The 23076-nt window shown below is 37.5% G+C and overlaps 6 protein-coding genes across 15 annotated transcripts; 4 read left to right on the top strand and 2 right to left on the bottom strand.

The window, feature by feature from the left end:
* Positions 1-62: 62 nt before the first annotated feature.
* Positions 63-2330, top strand: LOC105828389 (phosphoglycerate mutase 1). Its single transcript, XM_012666697.3, has 3 exons — positions 63-312; positions 1008-1505; positions 1803-2330. The coding sequence occupies exons 1-3, from the start codon at positions 213-215 to the stop codon at positions 1967-1969; spliced, it is 765 nt and encodes a 254-aa protein (XP_012522151.1). The 5' UTR covers positions 63-212; the 3' UTR covers positions 1970-2330.
* Positions 2331-2788: 458 nt separating this feature from the next.
* LOC105828386 (ras-related protein Rab-24-like) lies at positions 2789-5633 on the top strand. The gene is made up of 4 exons (XM_012666693.3): positions 2789-3191; positions 4051-4139; positions 4522-4802; positions 4882-5633. The coding sequence occupies exons 1-4, from the start codon at positions 3078-3080 to the stop codon at positions 4998-5000; spliced, it is 603 nt and encodes a 200-aa protein (XP_012522147.1). The 5' UTR covers positions 2789-3077; the 3' UTR covers positions 5001-5633.
* On the bottom strand, positions 4857-9680 carry LOC105828384 (S-adenosylmethionine mitochondrial carrier protein). 4 transcript variants are annotated; one of them, XM_028191984.2, is made up of 7 exons: positions 9429-9678; positions 9130-9269; positions 8070-8226; positions 7876-7985; positions 7208-7445; positions 5988-6126; positions 4857-5568 (listed from the first exon to the last, which is right to left on the bottom strand). In XM_028191984.2, exons 2-7 carry the CDS (start codon positions 9190-9192, stop codon positions 5385-5387), a joined length of 891 nt encoding a protein of 296 aa, XP_028047785.1. In that variant the 5' UTR covers positions 9193-9269; positions 9429-9678; the 3' UTR covers positions 4857-5384. The 4 variants fall into 4 exon arrangements, 3 of the variants coding, with proteins under 3 accessions (XP_028047785.1, XP_036142209.1, XP_028047786.1); XR_001138409.3 differs by adding an exon at positions 5678-5912 and having other exon boundaries at positions 5471-5568; positions 9130-9680; XM_036286316.1 differs by having other exon boundaries at positions 9130-9677.
* Positions 9681-10368: 688 nt separating this feature from the next.
* Positions 10369-15297, top strand: LOC105828385 (uncharacterized protein C3orf18). 6 transcript variants are annotated; one of them, XM_012666688.3, is made up of 3 exons: positions 10369-11738; positions 12500-12647; positions 15168-15297. In XM_012666688.3, exons 1-3 carry the CDS (start codon positions 11289-11291, stop codon positions 15260-15262), a joined length of 693 nt encoding a protein of 230 aa, XP_012522142.1. In that variant the 5' UTR covers positions 10369-11288; the 3' UTR covers positions 15263-15297. The 6 variants fall into 6 exon arrangements, with proteins under 6 accessions (XP_012522142.1, XP_012522140.1, XP_012522145.1 ...); XM_012666686.3 differs by having other exon boundaries at positions 10370-11744; XM_012666691.3 differs by lacking the exon at positions 15168-15297 and adding an exon at positions 12714-13602 and having other exon boundaries at positions 10371-11744.
* On the bottom strand, positions 13791-17155 carry LOC105828387 (high mobility group protein HMGI-C). 2 transcript variants are annotated; one of them, XM_028191986.2, is made up of 3 exons: positions 17021-17155; positions 14871-15110; positions 13791-14714 (listed from the first exon to the last, which is right to left on the bottom strand). In XM_028191986.2, the coding sequence occupies exons 2-3, from the start codon at positions 15090-15092 to the stop codon at positions 14583-14585; spliced, it is 354 nt and encodes a 117-aa protein (XP_028047787.1). In that variant the 5' UTR covers positions 15093-15110; positions 17021-17155; the 3' UTR covers positions 13791-14582. The 2 variants fall into 2 exon arrangements, with proteins under 2 accessions (XP_028047787.1, XP_012522148.1); XM_012666694.3 differs by lacking the exon at positions 17021-17155 and adding an exon at positions 16784-16939 and having other exon boundaries at positions 13792-14714.
* Positions 17156-20617: 3462 nt separating this feature from the next.
* Positions 20618-23059, top strand: LOC105839432 (ELMO domain-containing protein 2). The gene has a single exon (XM_012685743.3). It carries the CDS (start codon positions 20943-20945, stop codon positions 21879-21881), a length of 939 nt encoding a protein of 312 aa, XP_012541197.1. The 5' UTR covers positions 20618-20942; the 3' UTR covers positions 21882-23059.
* Positions 23060-23076: the final 17 nt, after the last annotated feature.

Genomic DNA, 23076 nt, shown 5'->3' with positions numbered 1-23076 from the left:
ATTTTTTTTATCATATTTCATTGTAATTGGTTAAATTTTTATGACTTAAGGTTTACTACACCCATTGTAGACCGGACTGTAGGTGAATGGAAGGGGGAAGGAAACTCGAACCTCGAACTGCCTCGAACAGCTGAGCGGATCATATCGAGGATATCGAGTGTGCGGCTGTGCGTATTTACGAGAGACAATTCAGCTTTGCGATCTTGCGGAAAATGTCGAAATACAGGATTGTTATGGTTCGCCACGGCGAGAGCGAGTGGAATAAACTGAATCTTTTCTGTGGATGGTACGATGCCAATCTGTCTGACAAGGGTGCGTAAACGTCGCCCGGCTACATCCGTCGAATCGGTCATTTTTCAAGGGCGAAAGGTCATTTAATCGCATGCGAGTTTTTCGAAATATATCCTTCTTTGCAATGACGTTCGCATACTGCAATCACACATCTTAAATCGTGTAAAAAGTGCAACTGATACAATACGTATGATAAAAATCATTCATTCATCACAGATATTTGGATTTTGATAAGATTATATGCATATTAATAAAAACTAAACATTGTTAGATTTTAAAAGTTTAATATTTGATATCTTGAATGTTAATTTTTCCAGATACTATAGAAATTTAAAAACTTAATTTTTGCTTGACATTGTCATAAAACACAATCGAAACTCGACATCCTTTGGCTAATAAGTTTTCACTGACAACAATTTTTTTTTAGGGAAAAAAGCTAATTCTTTCTAAAATCTACTAGGTCTTCAATCTTCAAATCTTAATGGTGTCTGTAAAGAATTAATGTTGGATAAAAAATTATTCTTTAATTCAAATTGTTTCTTGCAAATAAGTTATTTTCATTTAGTCAGTGTATCTGATATGAGTATAAGAATTTTTATTAATTGGATAAATACGTAAAGGTCACAAGAATGCAGTTTGCTGATTATATTGATATAAGCTGTTGCTAAGGATTAAAAGTTAAATCAAAGATTGTTCATATATTGGAAATCTTGCAGGCAAAAGCGAGGCACTGTCAGCAGGGAAGGCCCTTAAGGATGCTGGCTATACATTCGATGTGGCTCACACGTCGGTGCTCACAAGAGCTCAAGAAACACTCAAGGCAATCCTGAAAGAGATTGATCAAGAGAATCTACCAGTTCATAAAACATGGCGTTTGAATGAACGGCACTACGGTGGCCTTACCGGCATGAACAAGGCAGAAACAGCTGCCAAGTATGGCGAGGAGCAGGTACAGATCTGGCGGAGATCGTTCGACGTGCCGCCGCCACCGATGGAGCCCGATCACAAATACTACGACACAATAGTGAAGGATTCACGTTACGCTGATGGGCCAAAGCCAGAGGAATTCCCTAAATTCGAGTCCCTCAAGTTGACCATCGAGAGAACGTTACCCTACTGGAATGAGACGATTATTCCACAATTGAAAGAGGGCAAGAGGATCATTATAGCTGCCCATGGAAACAGTTTACGTGGAATAGTGAAGCACTTGGATCGTACGATGTTTTGTTCATTCAATCCACAATTTCTATTGTTAATCCTGGAGTGTTATTCAAGCTAATTCAAATTTGATTTTATTAAAATTTTGATAGCTTAATTAATGATATTTTTATTAATATTATCTAATAAGATTTTGTTAAAATAGTATTTATTCTAACACCTGTAAAATAAAGTGTACAAAATTCTTAATTTTGAGGATGAATTTTCAACAAGAATAGTATTAACATAAGAAAACTATGTAGCACTCCAGGATTATAATTGTAACAATCTGCAATATAATTTTTTATTTACAGAAATGAGCAATGACCAAATCATGGGGCTGAACTTGCCAACTGGTATCCCATTTGTGTACGAATTGGATGAGAACTTCAAACCTGTTGTTTCTATGAAGTTCTTGGGTGATGAAGAGACCGTTAAGGCAGCGATGGCCGCGGTTGCGGCACAAGGAAAAGCCAAATAAAAAAAAAATAAAAATAAAAAATCGTCAAATGCGTCGATCTGAACGCAAATCAGTTATCTATTTAAAATTTATTTATGAACCTTTAGTTTCGTTACCATGGTAGAGAATGTAACTCAAGAAAAATATACTCTCTTGCTTGAACAAGCATTTCTTTTGTGTTAAATAAAAAATATATATATTATATGTATATATCAAAGTGTAAGTAAAAACGTGATATTATATTCATTTTATTAATGTTCATTTATGCAGTATGTATGTTAAAATGTATACATATAGAGTCGATGTATTAGTGGTTGAATAATCATGAGTAAAAAATTATTTTTAAAAAATGACTTCAAAATAATAAATTATGATTAATTAATTTTTCTAATTTTAGATCTAATTTTTATCCGGATCATTTTTATCATTTTTATTTTAAAAATGTATTTATATTGTTTTTATTTGTTTATTGACCTTTTTTAAACCTAATCTAGTGGCAATATAAGTAATTTATTGTTTTTTTATCTTTACATAATGACCCTGATGGAAATATTTTACTGAAAATTTCTCTGAATTGACCCTTTTTCACAAAAATTCGTTATATATAGAGTTACAATTACGTTACAATTAAGATTCGTTAAATTTAATTAAAATGAATTAAAATTTATTAAAGTTCTTTAAGATTTATTAAAATCAAAATTTAGTTTTTTGTTAAATAAAATAAATTTAATAAATTTTACACAATTTTAATAAATTTTTTAATGAATTAAATCGGTTTTAATAAATTGTAATAGATTTTAGTATGAATTTCAATGAAATGGGTCAATTAAAAGAAATTTCAATAAAATATTTTTATCAGGGGAGAGGAGGGAGAGGTAAGCAAAGGCCGCGTCTGAACTGAACTCTAAACTCTGGTGTAAAGATTAGTATACTCGCAATCATAACATTGCTCATTGAGCCCTGTTGAGCATGAGCACTGCGCGAGTATTCGTTATTCAACACTGCTCCGTCAACTCGGAACGTTTTGAACATCAGTGCGAAGTAGGCATTTTTGTGTGGCCTAACCTACACATGATACTCTGAGACAAAGCTTTTTGCGAGGAGGTGGAGAACTTTTTCGATTCAAAACATGAGTCGCGTAGATTTAAAGGTCGTGTTATTGGGCAACGCAATGGTGGGAAAGACGAGTCTCATGGAACGATATGTACATGACTTGTTTAACGGCAGTAGACCCTACCAGAATGTAAGTACTCGCTCGATCATGTGCGCATGTAGAGGAGCGCGTTCATGCTGTGCAACGCCTTTGTATCTCGTGATCTACTTTTCTTGTAATACATACTTAAAAAAAGTATTATTTTATTTAATAAAGTAGTTTGACTATTTAAATTCACACACACACAAAAAAAACGAAGAATTACACGTAAATGGCACAGTTGACAGCATTAATACTCCTTGTATATGCTTATTTGGAAAAGACGATTCAATAAAAATTGGAGAGAAGTTGAGAAACAAAGAAAAAAGAGAATGATCGTAGTTTTCCTTAGAATTCTCAAAATCCTCACCTGATACTAAGGCCATTCCTTTTAGCTGACTCCGCGACTTAATTTCCTGTATTTAAATAAATTTATAACATCAATGGTGATAATGGGAGAGAAATATTGTATTACATTTGTAAGAATCTTCAGATTTTATCAATGTTTTATCAAAATGCATCAGAAAAGTATCATACTCATGTAATTACAATATTTATCCAGTGTGTAATTTTTACACAAATAAAAGACTTTCAGAGAAAAGATTATATGACTAACTTTTTGAAAGTAATTGCAGTTCTAGTGATACTTCCAACATTGCTTATAATAGAGTCATTTAAAATAAAGTAGGTACAAGAAGAAAATTGCAAACAAATATTTTACAAAAAACACAGCTAAAAAGAATGGGTTTAGTCAATTTACGAACACTAATGGTACATCTTGTTTCTCTTAGTCCGCAACATTGTGGAAAGAAAATTATAAAGTAACGTTGTTAAAGTTTGCACTGAGAATCGTCTAAATGGAAGGGAGAGCCCTCATATACCAATTAATGCAGTTGAAACTTTGCCACAGACAATAGGCACTGTGTTTGCAGCGAAGCGAGTGCAAGTGAACGATGTGACACTTATTATGGGAATATGGGACACTGCAGGTAGTGAAAGGTAACTATATAATTATTGACATTAACATTCCATCTTGAAATTATAAAATGCTGAAAAACAGTTTATATGTTGTTTATAACTTGCGCCATTACTATTATATATAAAAATGTCATTTTATACAAATTGCAAATTGAAATATCTTAATATCTATACTTTCACTCTACATATTATAATTTAAAGTATATTTAAAAAAATTAAATTTTTGCTATTATTTCTTAAATATATTTAAAAAGTCTCATTTCTTATTGAAATAATTTTTTGAATCAAATAAAAAATTGTCGAATGTTTTGCTTTCTTTTCAAATACAGTACAAAAAGAACAATCTCGAAGTTTCATTGTTCTGAAAAAATGTTTAATACTGTAACTACTTGTAATTACTTAGATATGACGCAATGACTAGAACATATTATCGTGGTGCTAAAGCTGCCATAGTGTGCTATGATATTACAAAGTCGAGTACATTCCAAAGAGCGAAGCATTGGGTGAGAGAACTCAGGAGTGTTGAGGAGAATTGTAAAGTGTATCTTTGTGCCACCAAGAAGGATTTGTGCGATGAAGGTTTTGCGTCGGACGATCCAGATATGCAGAACATGGTAGAAAAGTACGCGAGCGGTACGCAGACCAAGCTTTTTATAACGTCTAGTAAAACGGGAGAGAACGTAGGTAAGGAAGCATTTTATTTAGCAAACATTAATTGTTTCACCTATTTGCAAAGTATATTTATTGTATCTGTTTTTTACAGCCGAGATGTTCGATGAAATCGTACAAGATTTCGTGTCCAATCCAGAAAATTTACAAAAAGTAGAAGAAGCAATTGTCCTGAGCAAACAGACTAAAGAAAGGTATTGTTGCGCAACCTAACAGAATCAGTATTAATACTCATTATATTCCTTTATGTTTTTAATACTAGATAATTTGTCCCAGATATTATAATATTCTCGTAATAAAATAGATTCTGCTGTTTTGTTAATGACCAATGTGATATTGTTTTGCTCAGTAATTAGCAAGAATTTAGAATTTTATACACGCAATGTTGTTAGCATAGCAAAATTAGATTTTTCAGCAAATAGTAAATTTAAAAAAGTATAGAATGTGTCCATATGATATCGTATTTTTTATAATTGAAGTAATATATATATATATATAATTAAGAAATATTTTTAAATATGTGCCTCATGACTTAAATCAGCTTGAAGATAATTTTTTTTATATTGGCAAATGATATTTAATTGATCATAATCATATTCATACATGATTATGAATCACAATTGCGATAAGATTCGAACTGATATAATCACAATTCTTGAGTGTAACATGAAATATAGGTTTTCTTTTTTCAAAATTTTCCGTAGAAAATCTTAAGCACTTGTACTTATTCCTTATGTAGGAACTAGAAATTGTTTTATTTTCTTCTAAAACTCTTGATATGCTGAAAATGGATAAATGTAATTTTGTAAACTTTAATTTTGTGTCAGTAAAGTATTAATGAGTAAATAAAAAATCTTTTATTTCTTTCAATTTTATTAACTTATGAATACCTTTTGGAATTCATCCCAGTAGAGGACATTACTGAGTACAAAAGCTCAGTTACTAGAACGTATTCATAAATAATTAATTCAAAAATTAATAATTTAAGCTTTTATACTTTATTCGTTTATCGATGACTACGAAAAGTAGGATATATAGAATTCTCTAGCTTGTTCGTAAACACCGAAAAATATAAAGCCACCAATAGTAAAGCTGGTTATTCTCGGGATAAAACCGGCGAACAACCTAAATATATATTATTTTGTTGAAACATTGGACATGACTTTAAATTGAAAAATATATATTTTACACAATTCTCACCCTTTAACGCCATGGTCTCTGTAAACCTCTTTTAACATTGTTGATATCCTAACTTCTTCTTTTTCCGCCGATGTACTGGACAACATAATTCTAGTTTTTGCGACGTCTAATGGCGTTGTTATGGCAGCTGATATAGCGACTGAAAAATCAAGAATATTAAACATTTTGTATAAATAATGTTTCATTGTTTTAAGGGAGTTCCTCTGCTCAGGTCCAGCACAAGTGGCACAGGGATTCAAGTAAAGAAAAATATTCAAATAACCATTTTGTCCTTCTTTTTTGTGCCTTATTTTTTTGCTGTATATGGTCTAAAGTTAATAATGGTGAACATAAGAAAAAATTCGGCTATAAAGTACTACTTTCATTACTAAAATAATTTTTTTTTTAATTGAGAATAAACATTCTTCACTATTATACCAACCTTAGATAACTAAATATAATAATTTGAAATTCATGTTATATCACTAGTACACATTTACTACACTTACGTGCTGTGTTACTTCGATTATTGTAAACTTTTTTATCTTATCAATTATTTCACTCAAATGAGCAAGTGCATCGTTTCAAAAATTTAACAGTATTTTTCTGGACAGCTAAGATGTATCGTTGTAAAGTTTCACTAACATTTGTTCATTACTTCTACGTTTAATATGACAGTAAAAATCCTGACTGAAAAATCCTGAAAATTCATTGATTTCCATAAGAGACCATGTTAATAAAATATTTAATATCTAAATAACTAGCTAATTCAGCTTTCTGAAATTTTGACAGTCAATTTATATCACTAATTTGAATTTCTCTACAAAGTTAAATGATAATCTGTTCATTTTGATTTAGCAGCGGAACTCCCTTAAAGAGTTTTTTCTGGTCTTTTCAAAAGAATTTAAATAAATTTTGAAATTAGTTTATGATTAATATATATAGATCTAAATTAATATATATTTGTGAATCTTAAATTTTTTTACTATGTAGTTTTCTGTAACTTAAAATATAATTTTTTAAAATAATTCGTGTGTGTGCGCGCGCGCGCGCGCGTGCGTGATGTGTGAGGCTTATGAGGAGAGTTTTAAGTGATTTAATTGCAATGTTCATAATTTATACAATTCTCTTTAAGTATGTCTACCAAAAAGTTATGACTTTCTCTCTCAACTTTTTTAAGTAAGAGAATTTGTTCCAGTCAAACTATTTTATTGAATAACATGAGAGTTTTGAGCAATTACCCGATGCGGATCCACAAGTGGCACCTTCGAAGGGTGTACACTCACGCTGTATTTGCCGAGTCCAATAAAACTTGAAATATTCCCATAACGGCATTTGGATCACGCCGAATGGCAAATCCCGTAGGACAGTGCTTCCATAACCGCGATATAGTGTTCTTAATTTCAATCGATGCGTGGATAGAAGCGCCTGTTTCCTCTGTTTAACTACCTCGACTGGTACTCGAACCGAGCAAGCAGTCTACGCGTAAAATCGAGCAAATTTTAATAGTTTATTATATTTTCGTTATTACACAATCTATAAAATATGATCTATATACAAAATGTTTGATATAAGAATGTTATAAGAATTGATACGAGAGAAAATTTAAATAATGATTGTAGATGATAGACTTAGACTAAAATTAAGAATCAATTAGTATAAATGTTTAAATATTTATGTAAAAAGTGCCTACAGCATATTAATATTTAGTGAATATTTGGATATTATAATTAAAAAACGATGTCTTCTAATCGCGATTTGTCTAGAGTTATTTCTTGTTTAGAGTTATTTCTTGAATTTTCTTCCATCGGTTGCCAAACACTTTGTATGCCAAGATAAAAATTTTAAATATTAAATTCGCTCGACAATGTATTATACAAACAACTTGAATATGATTAGCAATGTTTACTATTTCTGAAGACGATGCTGCGACCATGTGTATAATGGAGTGATACTGATCTGGTATGCACGGCTGCGAATACTGTTTTATTCCTTCGTAAGTGATAAAAAATATAGCGGCTATAACAAAAGATTTCGTTAATAATAAATATTCAAAATATTCGTTTAGAATAATTTGCATTTTATATTAATGTTTAATTGTACCTGACGGAGCCGAACCGAGCACCACGGGACCCAAGCCTTTATACAGGTGTCTGAAACCACCGGATTGGAAAAATCCATGTTGGCTTTGTAAACGCGTTTTCAGGGTGTCGAATGGAAAGAGCGTCACGTCACAAACAATCCCTGCAAGAGCGCCTGACTGACATAAAATAGCGATTATTCTCTAATAAAATCATATTACTTGCAAGATTATAAGTTTTATATATAATACTATTATAATTAATTAATACTATTATAATTAATACTATTATTTAATACTCTTATAATTAATATAATAATTTATTGACAAGGCTTTAATATTAACGGCATGGCATTCCCTGGGAAAAAATCATATAAAAACATACATATATAAATATATTAAAATTCAATATAAATATAATAAGATTCAAGAATAAATATTTATAAGACTAATGTTTAAATACTTGTTTAATAAAAAATATAAAATATATTAAGATACTAGGTAGCACCCTAGGCTTATTTAATTCAATATTGAAATCAACAACTTATGAGTAATCTATTGATAATGTAGAATTTATTTATAAATAAAAATGCAATTTGTCTCAATTCGTGTAAATTAATTTGTAATGGTAGACGCATTGGATTAATTACTAATGAGGAAAAAATAGCGAGCTATTACAGTTGATTGTAATTTAAAAAAAAGATAGAAAAAAGATGTTAAGCACATTAAACAATACACCTATTGTTGCCATCGCCAATGATCGATCTGAACATTGACAATTTATTTGCAATAAAACTTTTCCCTGTTCCCTTATTTTCTTAGCAACATTGATTTATTGGTTTATTATTCTATTCCTTGGCTTGATCTTCTGACCACACGTATTTTTATTAAGTAATTAAAATAATTAATTTCATTTATTGAAATTATCATAAGTGAGATATCAGTAGTATTTCGGTGATCAGAGAAATACAACATCTATAGTTGTAGGAGGGTTTAGCTATACAAAAATAAATTTAAATCGTTAAAAAAAAGCATGCGAGTGTAACGTAATTAGCCGGCAATCGTAGACGAAACGACACTTACGATAAACGATGCGAGTAGGACATCTCTCGTTGAGAGATTCGCTGCAGGTTCCTCGTGAAGCATCTTCTTGCCGTGTTAATATGCTCCGCTTCGTTGGGTCTGATTAACGTGAGGACTTCGAGAAACGTCATCGGTTTCAGCTGACAGAAGAAAAGTGATCTACTAATTAAAACCCTGCTCCGCGTCGCGCCGGGTCTTGTAAAAAGATACAAATGTGAAAAATCCGCACGATTATTAACAGCGCAGCAATTATTGGAGGCTGAATAATTTGAATCGTGGATGTTTCCTGAGATCTGTACCGTTCATGACGGAGCGACGTGCGTGAACGTGCGCGAATAATGCAAGCCGATGAAAAAAACACGTGTGCACGTGTTGCACAAATGCGCGCGACATTACATCACGCCCGTCGTCTGCTTAACAAACCTAACCTTTCGTATGATTCGCGAGAAGATTGAGGTTAATCGCCCATAGCAAACGCGCGTTCAGAAACGTTCGTGATACTATCATATAGATACGACACTATCGAAAAGTATGAGCTGAACCAATGAGCATCCAGCATAAAGTCGCCATATTGGTTTAAATAAGACACTCATTGGTCCAGCGGTCTTTCCTTTTCTAACCTCTGCACAGAAAAAGAGAGCATCAAATTGAATATATTTTATTTGACGATCATTATTTTATATAGAAACTCTTTCTTATATATTAATTTGAATTTTACATATTCAAATTAACATTAATAATTTACAAGATTTAGTAAATTATAATTTATAAGATAATTCTTGAATTATAAATTTTCTGTAATTATTACATTGTTATCACGCAATATTTCAAATTATCAATATAATTGTACAATGAGATCGAATAATTGTTGGATGAAAATTTAGCATGAAAATTGAGCATGAAAAATCGCTACAAGCAGAGAGAAACCTGAGAGCGGCCACCACGGCTTTTTTCATGCGACCAATATTTGACTAGCATCAGCGCCAAACGTGGATGTAAAGTCTGTTTTACATTAATCGCAAGCAGCTAGTTGCGACTTGCGACATCCAATAGGCGCTTAGTTTCTAGTTAAAGCTCGACATTTATTGGGTGTTGCAAATTGCAACTGGCGACTGCAATTAATGTAGAACGGGCTTTACATCCACGTTTGGCGCTGATGCTAGTCAAATATCGGTCGCACGAAAAAGGCCGCGGTGGCCACTCTCAGGTTCCTCTCTGCTACAAGTATATCTGCGTCCACAGGAGACACCGAAGGAGCTTCTGCGAAGAAACTTCCGCGCTTGCGTCGACAACGTCGTCTGCTGCCGCTGCTGCTGTTTTCGCATCATGCGCAAATTGGTCGAGGACACTCATTACACACCATTACACACTACGTTCGTAGCGATCACCAGTGCGAGACACCGTCGACATGTCGAGTTAAGACGCATCTCGTCGAGGGAGTGGGAGAAAGAGAGAGATAGACATTGGAAACGTCAGCAGTAGGGACGGGCTCCGGGGTGTGTTAGCGATGGAGCAGCGGTCACCGAGGCAGTAGTGAATTAACAATCCTCTCGTAAGGATCATCCATCGAATCCAGCCAGATATGCGACGCGATGCGGAGCCTGTCTGATGTACCCGAGGATTCGCGGGAATGTCATAGTGAGATCTAGCAGCACCGTTTAACGATAAAGCCGGAGTTATCTGTTTGTTAACGGTGTGAATAATTGATAAAGCCTGACGTGATGATGATGGTGATGACGTCGGCGCACATCTCGTCGACACGTGCGTAAACCGATATCTAAAGATGACACAGGGTATTCAACGATGAGCACATGATATCGTAGCTGTCGTGGCGCGGCGGGAAACGCGCGTGTTTGTTGACAGATCGCGAAGCAAGAGGCGAGAGGAAGAAAAGGAAGTTGAAGGGAAGTAGCGTAACTCTTGTGATATCTACGTCTCATAAAAAAATTCATTCCACTAGGGTCTAATTCAATGCAATTCAAGGGTACATAACAACACCAAGCTTGAGAAGTATTAGCGTAAGGAGAAAGCAAGAGAGGAAGAGGAGGAGAAAGATGCATCTTGCTTTATGCATGCCTATTTACTAAAAAAAAACTTACTAATTTTATTAATATAAGATGTAAATATGTGCCACACCTGCAAAGAGCTTTTTGAATTTAATGCGACTAACTGATGGCTTAACAACAATTAACAACCGAGCTTTCCTTAATAATAAGATGCACGAGAATAATGATGCAAATGACACAAGAGAGTCATACAACACGACAGACATCACCGAGTCTATTTTGTACACCGTACTAGTGAACGATCTTACGACAATCTCTGCAAGCATGCCAGGTGCAATCTACAACGACAGCACGTCCACGACGGCGTATGTAGAACTGCCGCAGGACAGCGAGAGTGGTAGCCAACGATTGTGGAATTTATCCAAAACCGCCATAACTTCACTGTCTGAACCCACGGCGATACCGTTCAACACTTCGACGAGGAGCACTACGTTATATACGCCGACAACCGAGTCATTCGACGAGTTCGGCCCACCTGAAGGAGTAGAATATATTTTTGTGCCACTCGGTGTGCTGGTCTCAGTTATTATACTATCAGCTGTGGTATGGGTAGCGATATCACTTTTGTCATTACCTTGTGACGTTTTTCTCCCTTGCTCCATTTTTATTTTTAACACATCATGTAATGGCTGTAGAAAAAGCAACTTTGCAACTATTTTTAATAATATAATGTTATATTTAAAGAGAATTGTATCATTCATCAACATACTCTTTCATAAAAGTGATGATAAAACTTTATTTCCTTAATTTTAAAATGTTCCTTTATATATAAACTCCATTTCTTGTTATGAATATAACTTTTTCAAAATTCTTTTTATTTTATTTGCTATTAAATTACTAAAAATTCTTTATTATAGACTCTTTTAACATTATTTTGGAAAGTTATTTAAAGGAAACTATGTGATAAAAAATGTGTAAAACACAAATAAAAATTTATATATTAATCATAAACTTATTTTCAAAATTTTATCTGGTTTTTATATGAAAAAACTGAAGGATCTTTTTAATATAATTAATTTTTTTGCCTTTTATTTCTACTGAATCTAAAAATATAAACCAATTGTATCAAAGAACCTTGCAAAACAGCTTTTTCTGCTAAACACAGCTTGTGTATCATTCTCTATGTATGTTTGGTTATTCATGAGGAATATAATCTTATCGTTTTATAAGAATTACAGATAAATACGAAATACGATCGTACAGTTTTAGCAAATTTTTTTTTTCAGCAAAACTTTACATCCTGCTTTTCTTGTTAGGAATAAATAAGATTTCTCAAGATTTAATGTCCAATTTTATTTGTAAAGGTGCTGATTATATCGAGGAAGCGCAAATTGGAGCGTTTAAGACACAGGCTCATGCCAATGTATAACTTTGATCCTGGGGAAGAGGAAGAGGATGATTGGGAGACCGAACTGTTGGACGAGTGCTACAATACACATCAAAGACGAGTGTGTAAGATTGTTTTTGCTTGCAACTTGTGGCAAGTGCTTTGAAAATAAGAGTCAATTGATTTTACAGCAAGGATATCAGTCCATGGATACTGAGGAAAATGCAGAGCTATTCGGTGGTCACTAGTAGCACATTTTTTCGCATGGCATTTATATCATTTTTTCATCAGGTTATAATCGTCATAATTGGCTAAAAATATTTATTAATTGTATTCTTGTACACACGAAGTTTTTAAGCATACTGGGAATTTACGACATTCTCATCTATGAGAGTTAAATTTTTTTTAATACAAATTTTTGAAGATCAAAGTTTTATAGCTTAATTCTATCTAAATTATATATTCAAATTGCTTTTTGAATCGTTTTATTAAAATCAAATTATACGTGCAAGTTTTAAAATATTGGTTAATTAAATTGGCCAATAGTATCAAGAAAGGACTAATAATGGATCTTAATGATCAAATAATATTTTTTGTGTAAATTTATACACATTTTTCAATTTTTTTTCTATCATTATTTTTGGTCTTGAAACGCTTTTAAACTAAATCAGAATAATATTACAATATTAAATTATCCATTTACTGACGTTAACAAGATTCTATCTATAAGATTCCTCTTTTATTCCTAGATTAAATTGGTAATTTAATATCGTAATATTATTGTTCTAGTTCGTTTAAAGACCTGTATTTTAAAATTAAAAACAGTTCACGAAGAACTAGAAAATGTGTATAAAATTACACAAAAAAAAATTATTTGAGCACTAAGATCCATTATAAGATCTAACTATTATTGGTCCTTTTTCGATTGTAATTGTTATATACATACACGCGCGCGCATGTGTGTATATACGTACATACGTGATCTTATATATAAATTTATATTAAAAATGTTGTATATATATTGACTTTTACGCAACTATAACTTCATATTAGAAAATATATATATGAACTTTTTCACAATTCTGTTTTTTATGTAATTTTAATCATTCTCATTTCTTCCCTTCATTTTTTTCCTTGCTCAAAATAACTATTTTTTCCCCCAAATTAATTTGGAAAATTTTCACATTGCATAAGCAAGTTCGTATGCTATTGCTCGCACAAATTATTGCCACAGCTTTGAAAGTCGGGGAAAATTAGATGCAAAATTAATAAGAGTACTTTGAGTTTATTTACTTTAATACAAATTTGACATTCACACATATGCTTGCCTCAAAAACGACAGTAATATACATTCATTAAGAAAGTGTACTTATTAGTGTTAATTAGAAAAGAATATTTCCCTGCATATGTTACATACAAGTATTTTTTTTCGTTTACCTTTCTCTATCTCTTACAATAGGTATTAGATCGGTATGGAGTTCTTTTTTTGGCATTGCCAACAATGAATCGCGTAATACGTGTATGAGGGAGAAAAGGAGGTAGCAAACATGTGACACAATACTCTCTATACTGCGTGAAATAGTTTTCTTTAATTAAAAAAAGGTTTATCAAACTTCACTTCTCTCGGGCAAATTAAAAAGTGTTTTGAGATCTGCATCTTTATCCAGTCTTTTACTATTAAAAAAGATTACACGTAACGTAGTTGTAGTACTTAAAAAGTATTGATTTTTCATTTTATCATTAATAGTAGTGATGTCAAGTAAATATGAAAAAGAACTTAATAAATTTGTAACACAACTTTTGTATCCAACGTTTTTTCTGTGAATTTGTCAGTGCGTGTGTGGCAATGTGACACCGCGAATTAGAGTCCGTGAGAGAAAACTCCAATAATCGGTATGGACAATGTCCACCACTTTGACACTCGCTCGAGAGTTATCAAGTTAAAATGAAACAAAAGTAAAATCTTTAAAATGAATTCATTTCGATTTTCTATTTAAAGATCTTCGAAGGATAAGTCAGTTGTGTTAGTTTCGTCCTCCCCTATTGCATCTTCGGATGCTTCAATTTTCCTCTTCTTCCTCCTCCTCCTCCTGCTCGTCTTCATCCTCACCGGTTAGCTCAGGTTTCTCTTCTGTCTTTTTCGGTCTACCGCGACCACGTGGCGAAGTAGTTGTGCCTTTTGGTGGTCCTTGCTGTAAGTTCAAAAATATCCTTGTAAAAAAATTATTACTAATAACTGTAATATTAAAATTGGTTACATACAAGTGGAGTGATATAAATTTATAGCTTGACGAAGTTCTTTTAGATTTTTCTTGCGAGAGATACTCAGTTTTTTTTTAAGTACATACCTTCTTCTTGTGGGAGCCCTTAGGTCTACCCCTTCCCTTTTTAACGGGTCCAGGTGGTGCGTCATCCTCGTTATCAGATTTCGCGGGGCGTACCGCGTTATTCTTTTCCGCGGCGGGCCTACCCCTCTTTTTGGGCTCCTTAACGGCATTCTTGTCCGCCTTGGCCGGCCTGCCCCTCTTCTTTTTTTGCTCCTCCACCACAGGCGAATTGTCGTCTGACATATTTATTGTCCTGTTTCACTGTAATAAAGTAAGGTCAATATGAATTTATCTCGCAATCGTCTCGTTTCTTTTCAGATTGTATCATCCCCGATAAGGTGAACCGCGAAGAACGCCTGTTAATACGAAGAGTTCTGAGTCATCTCTGTGTATACACGTGTATATTAGCGTGAAAATAAATACGTCACTCGATGTTTTTCACCAAGTCTTTCGATGTTTTTGTGTGAATATATTCTTAACTCGCAAATCTTTTCAGTGCCGTATATCGGTGAAAAAAAAAAAGTGGTAAAAAAGAAAACAAATACATTGTATCTCTCAGTACTGTGTACAGTGTGGGATAGCAGTAATGTAGCCCCCCCTTTTTTTAAAGGAAATACGAGGTGAAAAATTTGACTATTGACGGAGAAATTTTACATTTTTTTCACGTTTTCGCCCCGGGGAGAAAGTTACACGGCCGCACACCCAGAAAATGAATATGGAATGCCTATCTCCTCGCGGAGAGGAGAATGCGTTAACCCTGCGCGGGAACCGATAAAACCGGCTCACGCATATCGCTGTTGTTGAACTGAGGAGACGGGTACAATGAGGCTGTCTCGAATCTTAGGAGAGAGAGAGAGAGAGAGAGAGAGAGAGAGAGAGAGAGAGGAAAAAAAAGATAAAAATAAAAGACGTAAACGTGACTATCGATCTTCCGATATTTTCCTCTCTCGCCTGTTGTCCCGCGCGCTTGAAGGAGCATCGGGGATCGCGGTGAGAAAGAGAAAGAGGGAGGGGGGGAGGGGGGAAGGAGGAAGAGAAATATGGAGAGGCGGAGTGCGCAATCGCACCGCGAAAATCGGTACTATCAATTACGCGCCTTGCAAGTTTACGGGAAGAGATTACGCGGCGCGCGATGTACAATTTGCGTCGTAGAATGTCTCCTCGGTTGGCGACATGGCGCGTGATCGAAAATAATCGAGCACGTTTCTCGCGGCACCGAGACAAGCAATTTGGGCGGGAAATCTCCCGCCCAGAGAAGGGGAGGGGGACGAAAAAACGACGTCGTCGTCATCGTCGTTGTCGCCGGCGGAGTAACGGCGTCCCGACGTGTTTCTGCTCCGAAAGTTCCGCGCCCGCCATTTTCAAAATTTGCAAACGGAGTCGCGTCGGAGTCGCCCGGCGGGACGCGCCGACTCACCACTCCGGAGGTCGCCCCTCGTTCCCCCCGCTCAAAATTTTCCCCCCGAATTTTTCGCGATGGAGCCACCCCGCGGGGGAGGACGGCCGCGGAAAAATAACCGGGACGGATGGCCACCGCCGCCACCGCGAGGGACGCCACGGAGGAGAGAGAGAGAGAGAGAGAGAAAGAGAGAAGGAGAGAGGCGCGAATCATGGCGTCCGTGGTCGTGTGTGCCTCCGCGGCGGCGGCGGCGTCTCTACCCGCCGGCGCGGATGGGCCGCGTCCGGGGCCGCGGCGGCCCGATTAATCTCTGCAAGTAAGGGCGCCACGGGGACGTGGCGCGCGCCGAAAAATCCACCGCGGGCCTGCCGAACACCTCGACGCACATTCGCGGCGCGGTCGCGCGCGCTTACCGCCCAAATAAATAATTGTCCGGCTCCCCGCGGCGGCCGGACGATCTAATACGACGGCGACGGGGCCACTCTCGACGATTGGCGCGCGGGCGCGAGCGCGCGCACCAGCTCACTCCACTCACCTCACGCGACCTCGGCTCGGACGCAAAATTCTCTTTATCCGCGTACACGTCTCGGATCACGCACTCTCTCACCCACGGAGAACAAAGGGTGATACCGCACTCCTCTGACCGTTACCGGTTGGCAGCGCGCGTCGTGGCGTGGCGGCGGCTGCGGCAGCGGCGGTGGTGGTCGGTGGTGTCTCGCGCGGTCACGTCACGTCGCGTCGCGTCGCGTCGCGTCGTCGCGTTGTGTCGTACCGTATATATCGTGTGCCGACGGGGCTCCTCTCTACAAACGCACTATACTCTCGCCGGACTCGCCGCGCTCGCTCGCTCGATCGCTCGATCACTTGGCGCGTCGTGTGTGCACTCGGCACGCTTCCCGACTCTTCGTCCAGCTTCGCCGTCGTATCGCGTATATTAACAGGCGCCGCTGTGCCCGCGCACTCTACACACGGGAACGGGCAAACACAACGCGCGCGCGGGCTCCGCCACGCACACACGTACACGTACACACACACGTATACGCACGATCGTACGTACGCGTGCAACCGCCCCGTCGACGCTGCCTTCAACACACCTCTATACCGCGCGGTTGTCCTCGGCGGCGGCGAGCCGGCTGGCAGCGGTACGCTCCGGCTCCGCCAGAACAAACAGCCGAACGAGACGACGGTCGGTCGAAACGTCGACGACGCAACGGCTTTCAGGCATACACACACACACACACATGCAGCGAGCACACACACACACGCAAACGCGACGGGGCAACCTACCGGGAGAATACCAAGTCGCAACTGACCGACGACGATACACTGCGACGCGATTCGTCGAGCCGCGGTTCGCGAGCCGGCCCGAAGGCCTCTCCCTCGCCCCCACTGACCCCCCCGTCCCCGAGCGCGCGTCAACGAATTCCCGCCAAAAGATCGCCCCGCGCGCTCGGCAGCAGCAGCAGCAGCAGCAGCAGCAGCAGCGGCGGCGGCGGCATCGAAAAAAAATCATCCTTCGTCCGCGCGCCGCCGAGGCTGTGCCTGCCGTGTCCCGCGCGCGGCCTCGTCTCCCTTCCTTTTCCCTTTTTTCCTCCCTTCTTCCTAGCGACGGGGAAGCGCGCCGCGGGACCCGCCGCCGCTCGGGGTTTTCGCGCGCGATCGGCAATTTGGCGCGAACGGCGGTTACAATGGCGCGCGGGCGGTTTTATCGCGGCAAACCGCACGCGGGGATTTCATGCCGACGACGACGACGACGACGACGACGACGACGATGCGTCTCTTTCCCCGGGCGGGGGGGGGGAGGGGGAGGGGAGCTCTGCTCGTGAAAAATCTCGTCGACGAAAATCGAGGAAACTGCGAGCGGGATGGACATTAATATTAATAACGACCTGCGTGGATCGATACATGTGTAGGTGTGTATCTGTATGTGTGTGTGTGTGTGTGTGTGTGTATGCTGTGAGATTATGCAAAGGAAAAAAATCGCATATGCACGACGAGCGTCGAATAGTTACGAGCCGGTTGTAAGCGTCGGAGGAGGACGTTGACCTCCCACCGCGTGTGTGTTTTCGACGACTTTCGGCCTCTCCACGTCGATACGGGCGAAATAATTTCCACCCCGGATCAATATAGTCGAATTTATCGCGAACATTGTTGCGAGCCGCCGCACGCTGTTCGCGCGGGGGAAATGCACATACGTAAAAATTCCGTTGCTGCTCTAGCTTGATTATCGTTCAACGGTCGATCGACGTTGCCGCCGCGTCTTGAGAAGCGACGCCGAATGACATTCTCTCTCTCTCTCTCTCTCTCTTAATAAAATAATTTTCCCTCTTGCTTGTACGTTTGCGACTCGCGACTGGACGAGCGATCATCGATTCGTCCGAGTGTCCTCGACGGATGAAATTGTGTATCTCGAACGTCCGTTGACGTTTTAATTCATGCTTTGTGGAAAATAAAGAGCGGATTGTCCACGATTCCTCTTACGAGGCCTCGTGAACGTTCCCCGCTCTTTCGTATCTTTTATGAGAAAAAAAAATAAAGAATGACTCACTTTATACGAGCAGTATTCGTAGGTAATTTTAAGATTTATTTAATCGTAGTGCTTAGCATATCCAGGATAGGTACAAGTCGAATCGACGCGTGTGGATACGTGAGCAAGGACCCGAGTAGTTATGGCGTCTAATTAGCGATAAATCAACGGTTTACTCGACAACCGTTTTGACGGAAATCGAAAAGCGATGGGGGGAGAGGAGGGGAACTCAATAAAGGTGCGAGATCCTTTTCATTTGCATCTTCGAGAAATTTATATATAGCGTGCTACATGGATTCCATAGGGCAGGCATAAACGGCATGGCCGGCATGCGTCCCGTGTACACCTGTGTTCACATTCTCGTTGCCGGACTTGTTCTGACGGACGCCGCGCGTGGCCGCGCGGCGAATCCGTATCCCTCTTGAGCGCAGAGAGCAGAGCGCACGCACGCACGCCACGCCGCGCAAATGGATCGCGCCCTATCGATCCGGGGCCCCTCGTCCGTCGACGTGACGCAGGAAAGATGAACGAAGGAACGGGGCTTATAATTAAAAATAGGCTTCGTTCCTTTCAAGGTTAGCCGGCGTTCCTTGTTCTACCGGTGTTGTGCCTCTCGAGCGACCACGACGACGACGACGACGACGACCGGATCGATCGCGAGACGCGACGCGCAAACTCTCGCCATGGATTAGGCAAATATGGCAGCTGATGCACAGGGTGCCCCATTTCGTTCCAATAATGCCGCGAGATATCCCTAAAAGGGAGTTTCTAAGATCGTTTTTATGCTAAGTTCAAAATTATATTTAAAATCGTTCCAAGTGTATCGGGAATAACACACTCCTTGTCACTTTATTAATTGAATAAAATTTAAAAAACCCAAGATAAATAACAAAAACCCTACTTATTTTGATCTTATATTCATAACAATAAATATAAGTAAGCTGTTATCTTTTCAAAAATGTGACTTTTCTGGTAAAAAAAATTTCCAATTATCTTAAACATATAATTTCTAAAGCTTATGCCATACTTATGTTTTACGGACGTAGATTTAGATAAACAAAATTTCTATAACAAAAATAAAACTATAATTTTCAGGATGTAATACTTTGTAACAAAGCTTTTAGTCCACACAACTAAATATGGTAGTTATAGCTTCAATACGAAAATCGAAGTTGGCGGCCATACAAAGAAATATATATTTTGTTGTTTAATATATAGAAAAAAATTAATGTCTTTACCAATGTAGATTAATTTTGATTTTGTAATTTAAATTTATTTATTTTTAATTCTTAGAACTAGAAAAAAAAAGAATAAAGGGTGATCTACAATGAGTAGCGAACGCTTCGTCGCCAATCACGAAGCGTCAATAGCTCCATTTTTATCTAATTGGCTATCGCAATCGCTTCGTGATTGGTGACCTGGAGTTTGCAATGCATTATAGAACATCTATTAAAGTCCATTTCCACCAATGTAATTTAACTTTGATCTCGAATATATTCTTTACTTTTTGTCTAGCTCTAAGAAAAAAAAATAAAGAGTAAGCTAAATCGAGATTAAAATTAATTTACTAGCAATTGGTGGAAATAGATGTAAACGATGCATATTTAACATATTTGAAAAGTAACAGAAAAACCAATTCGAAAAGATAATGCAAAATGCATGCTAGCACGAAAATCCAAATATTTATAATTTCAAATACTAAGTAAAAATTATACATATTAATTGTAATTAACTGCTAAATAAAACTTCTCGCTATTTTGAGAATAGTTTTTTTTTTGGTGGAAAAAAACCATTTTGAAGTCGCTTGTCAACGATCATGATGTATGAATACCTAGATGTGATACCTCAAGTAAAAAGGCACATATATCGAGCGTAGAATGCAAATTATTATCGTTACAACAAATTATACTCTGCGTGCGCGTTTGTATTCGTAGTAGATGAGGAGGCTGAGAGAGGAAGAGAGAGAAAAAGTGCTGAGACGTGACGTTGACGAGGTTATCGGCTTCATCACCGGTGTTACATGTATTTGGATAGCGCTATTTACATAGCGAGATGAAAACGAATCGTCGGGATGAGATGACGACGTGCCACAGCGCAGGTTAACACGCGGTGGTAAACGCGACGCATTTTTGACAGACGATCGTCGCAACTCCTCGATCGGGCAGGCATGTTCAAGTATCTCTGGGCACTGGTGTGCTGGTACTTTAGGCCCCTGATAAAATGGTTCTTGCGCCAAACCACGCAGATGTGCGAGCTGCAGAGGATCTGCTACGGAGAGCCGTCCGGGGCGCCGCGCTCCCTCGCCGTCGAGGAGTCCCTCCAGCAGTCGCGCAACGCGAATATCAGGACCCTCGTCGCGTATCTGAATAACGTCGCCGACCGCCGTGGTATCACGACGAAGACAGAGCGGAAGATCCTGGAGGACGCCATCAAGACTGTGCTGGTGACGAAAAAGATCAATCCCACGGCGCATCCGACCTTCGCCAAGTCGTTCGGTAAATGCGTCGAGCTGATTTGGGGCTACCGCCAGCTCTGCGTGGAGTGCGAGGAGCTCAGGAAGACGTTGTATAGCGCGGACAATCCGGACCATGAGCAGAAACTGCTGAAGCTGTGGAATCTGCTGATGCCATACGAGCCCCTGGATGCAAGAGTGACCAAGCAGTGGCAGCAGATCGGTTTCCAGGGAGATGATCCCAAGACGGACTTTCGTGGGATGGGGATCTTGGGACTGGAGAACCTCATTTATTTTGCTCAAGAGTATCCTAGCATGGCCACACATGTATTATCTCACTCAAATCACCCACATTATGGTTATGCGTTTGCTATAGTCGGTATAAATCTCACGAGTATGGCTCTGAAATTGCTTAAGGATGGCAGCGCTAAGACTCATATATATAATTCCTCGAAGACCCTGCCGACAATTCGTGCCTTTCATCAGTTTTACTGTTATCTGTTTTACGAGTTTGATGGGTTTTGGATCGAATCAAAGCCTAGTAATATGATGGAGTTCTCGTCGATACAGGAAAAGTTTGAGAACAGTATTAGAATGGCATTAGCCAATTCATCTACTGTTTTTAGGATAAACATGGCAGTTGACAATATTTAATGCAGATTGCCTTTTATTTGTAAGAACCAAGACCAAAATGGTTATATAGGGAAAAAGTACAATTTTTAGAGTAGATATACAGAACTTTTTTTTTATTATGTATTTTCACAATGTTGGCTTTCTTGTGATATTAAAATGGCATTTAAGTAAATAATTGACTTAGAAATCTTTCTATAATAATATAATGTGATTAAAGTCTTGATGTAACGTGTATTTTATTATAATTTTATTGTAATTTTAATAGATGGCCATACACGTTTAGTTGTTTCCTTCAATTTACAGAAATTTATTTGCGTAGAGTATAAAGGTTTGTCATGTATGTGTTAAGTTGCACAATACATTTAGAACTGCTGTGTTTACACATAGAATTTATATTGATTTAAATATAATTTTATCAAAGTTGAAGTTATCAAATATTGTCAGCAGTAAATCTACATTATATTAATAAACTTCAAGCTTAAATATAGATTTGCTATTGAATAACACGATAAACAATTTTACATTATCACAATATTGTGCCTCATATATTTTATTTATTAATAATTCAAAGCATAGTTTCAGAATTTTATAGAGCCTGAAAAAGGAATATTGAGCTATGCAAGTCATTGTATTATGAAAGAACAATATTGGTTTTATAAATTCACAATACTTGAATTTATTATATGTATGTGCGCGAATTGCATATAGGTAAAGTCCAAAAGATTACTTTTAGGCAATTATGAAAGTCTAAACTGCAAGTCTTTAATAAATATTATATTGCTATTGCACATTAATAAAAAATTGATATCAACTGAATTAAATTAAGTAACTTATTGGAAGGTTGAAATCTCAAAATTGGTAAAAATTTTTTGCATCAAAGATATATATTTCTGTAAAAAAATTTGTAACAGATATTCTTACACTTATTCTTCTATACAATATTATGTTTTCCCCTATTTTCTTTTTAATAAAACATCTTACAGATTGCTCATAAAAATTACATGTGAAAAAAAGCAGCAATAAAATCTTAACAGAAGTAACATTAATGTACAATTAATGGACGTATCATAATATCATATAACTAATGGAATGCATATGGCTAAGTTTGACAATAAAGAAAGTCTAAAAAAAAACAAATATAAATACATTTAAGATATCTTTCTGTAATTTAATATTGCTTTACATTAAATTTGCTGCTGTTATAGACTTATATCTC

The sequence above is a fragment of the Monomorium pharaonis genome, chromosome 1 (assembly GCF_013373865.1).
Source record: "Monomorium pharaonis isolate MP-MQ-018 chromosome 1, ASM1337386v2, whole genome shotgun sequence".
In the NCBI taxonomy this organism is placed as follows: Eukaryota; Metazoa; Arthropoda; class Insecta; order Hymenoptera; family Formicidae; genus Monomorium; species Monomorium pharaonis.
This window is presented reverse-complemented; position numbering and strand designations above follow the sequence as displayed.

Excerpts from the sequence above, each read along its gene's own strand:
- LOC105828385 (XM_012666686.3), top strand. The coding sequence starts at position 11,289 with ATGCGACTAACTGATGGCTTAACAACAATTAACAACCGAGCTTTCCTT. Across the intron at positions 11,745-12,499 it reads TACTATCAGCTGTGGTATGG|GTGCTGATTATATCGAGGAA; the intron begins GTAGCGATATCA and ends TTATTTGTAAAG. Across the intron at positions 12,648-15,167 it reads TACACATCAAAGACGAGTGT|ATTGTATCATCCCCGATAAG; the intron begins GTAAGATTGTTT and ends GTTTCTTTTCAG.
- LOC105828386 (XM_012666693.3), top strand. The coding sequence starts at position 3,078 with ATGAGTCGCGTAGATTTAAAGGTCGTGTTATTGGGCAACGCAATGGTG. Across the intron at positions 3,192-4,050 it reads GCAGTAGACCCTACCAGAAT|ACAATAGGCACTGTGTTTGC; the intron begins GTAAGTACTCGC and ends ACTTTGCCACAG. Across the intron at positions 4,803-4,881 it reads TAAAACGGGAGAGAACGTAG|CCGAGATGTTCGATGAAATC; the intron begins GTAAGGAAGCAT and ends TGTTTTTTACAG.
- LOC105828384 (XM_028191984.2), bottom strand. The coding sequence starts at position 9,192 with ATGCTTCACGAGGAACCTGCAGCGAATCTCTCAACGAGAGATGTCCTA. Across the intron at positions 8,227-9,129 it reads TCCTACTCGCATCGTTTATC|TCAGGCGCTCTTGCAGGGAT; the intron begins GTAAGTGTCGTT and ends ATTTTATGTCAG. Across the intron at positions 7,986-8,069 it reads GCTCGGTTCGGCTCCGTCAG|CCGCTATATTTTTTATCACT; the intron begins GTACAATTAAAC and ends CTTTTGTTATAG.
- LOC105828389 (XM_012666697.3), top strand. The coding sequence starts at position 213 with ATGTCGAAATACAGGATTGTTATGGTTCGCCACGGCGAGAGCGAGTGG. Across the intron at positions 313-1,007 it reads TGCCAATCTGTCTGACAAGG|GCAAAAGCGAGGCACTGTCA; the intron begins GTGCGTAAACGT and ends GAAATCTTGCAG. Across the intron at positions 1,506-1,802 it reads AATAGTGAAGCACTTGGATC|AAATGAGCAATGACCAAATC; the intron begins GTACGATGTTTT and ends TTTTATTTACAG.
- LOC105839432 (XM_012685743.3), top strand. The coding sequence starts at position 20,943 with ATGTTCAAGTATCTCTGGGCACTGGTGTGCTGGTACTTTAGGCCCCTG.
- LOC105828387 (XM_028191986.2), bottom strand. The coding sequence starts at position 15,092 with ATGTCAGACGACAATTCGCCTGTGGTGGAGGAGCAAAAAAAGAAGAGG. Across the intron at positions 14,715-14,870 it reads AGGGCTCCCACAAGAAGAAG|CAAGGACCACCAAAAGGCAC; the intron begins GTATGTACTTAA and ends TTGAACTTACAG.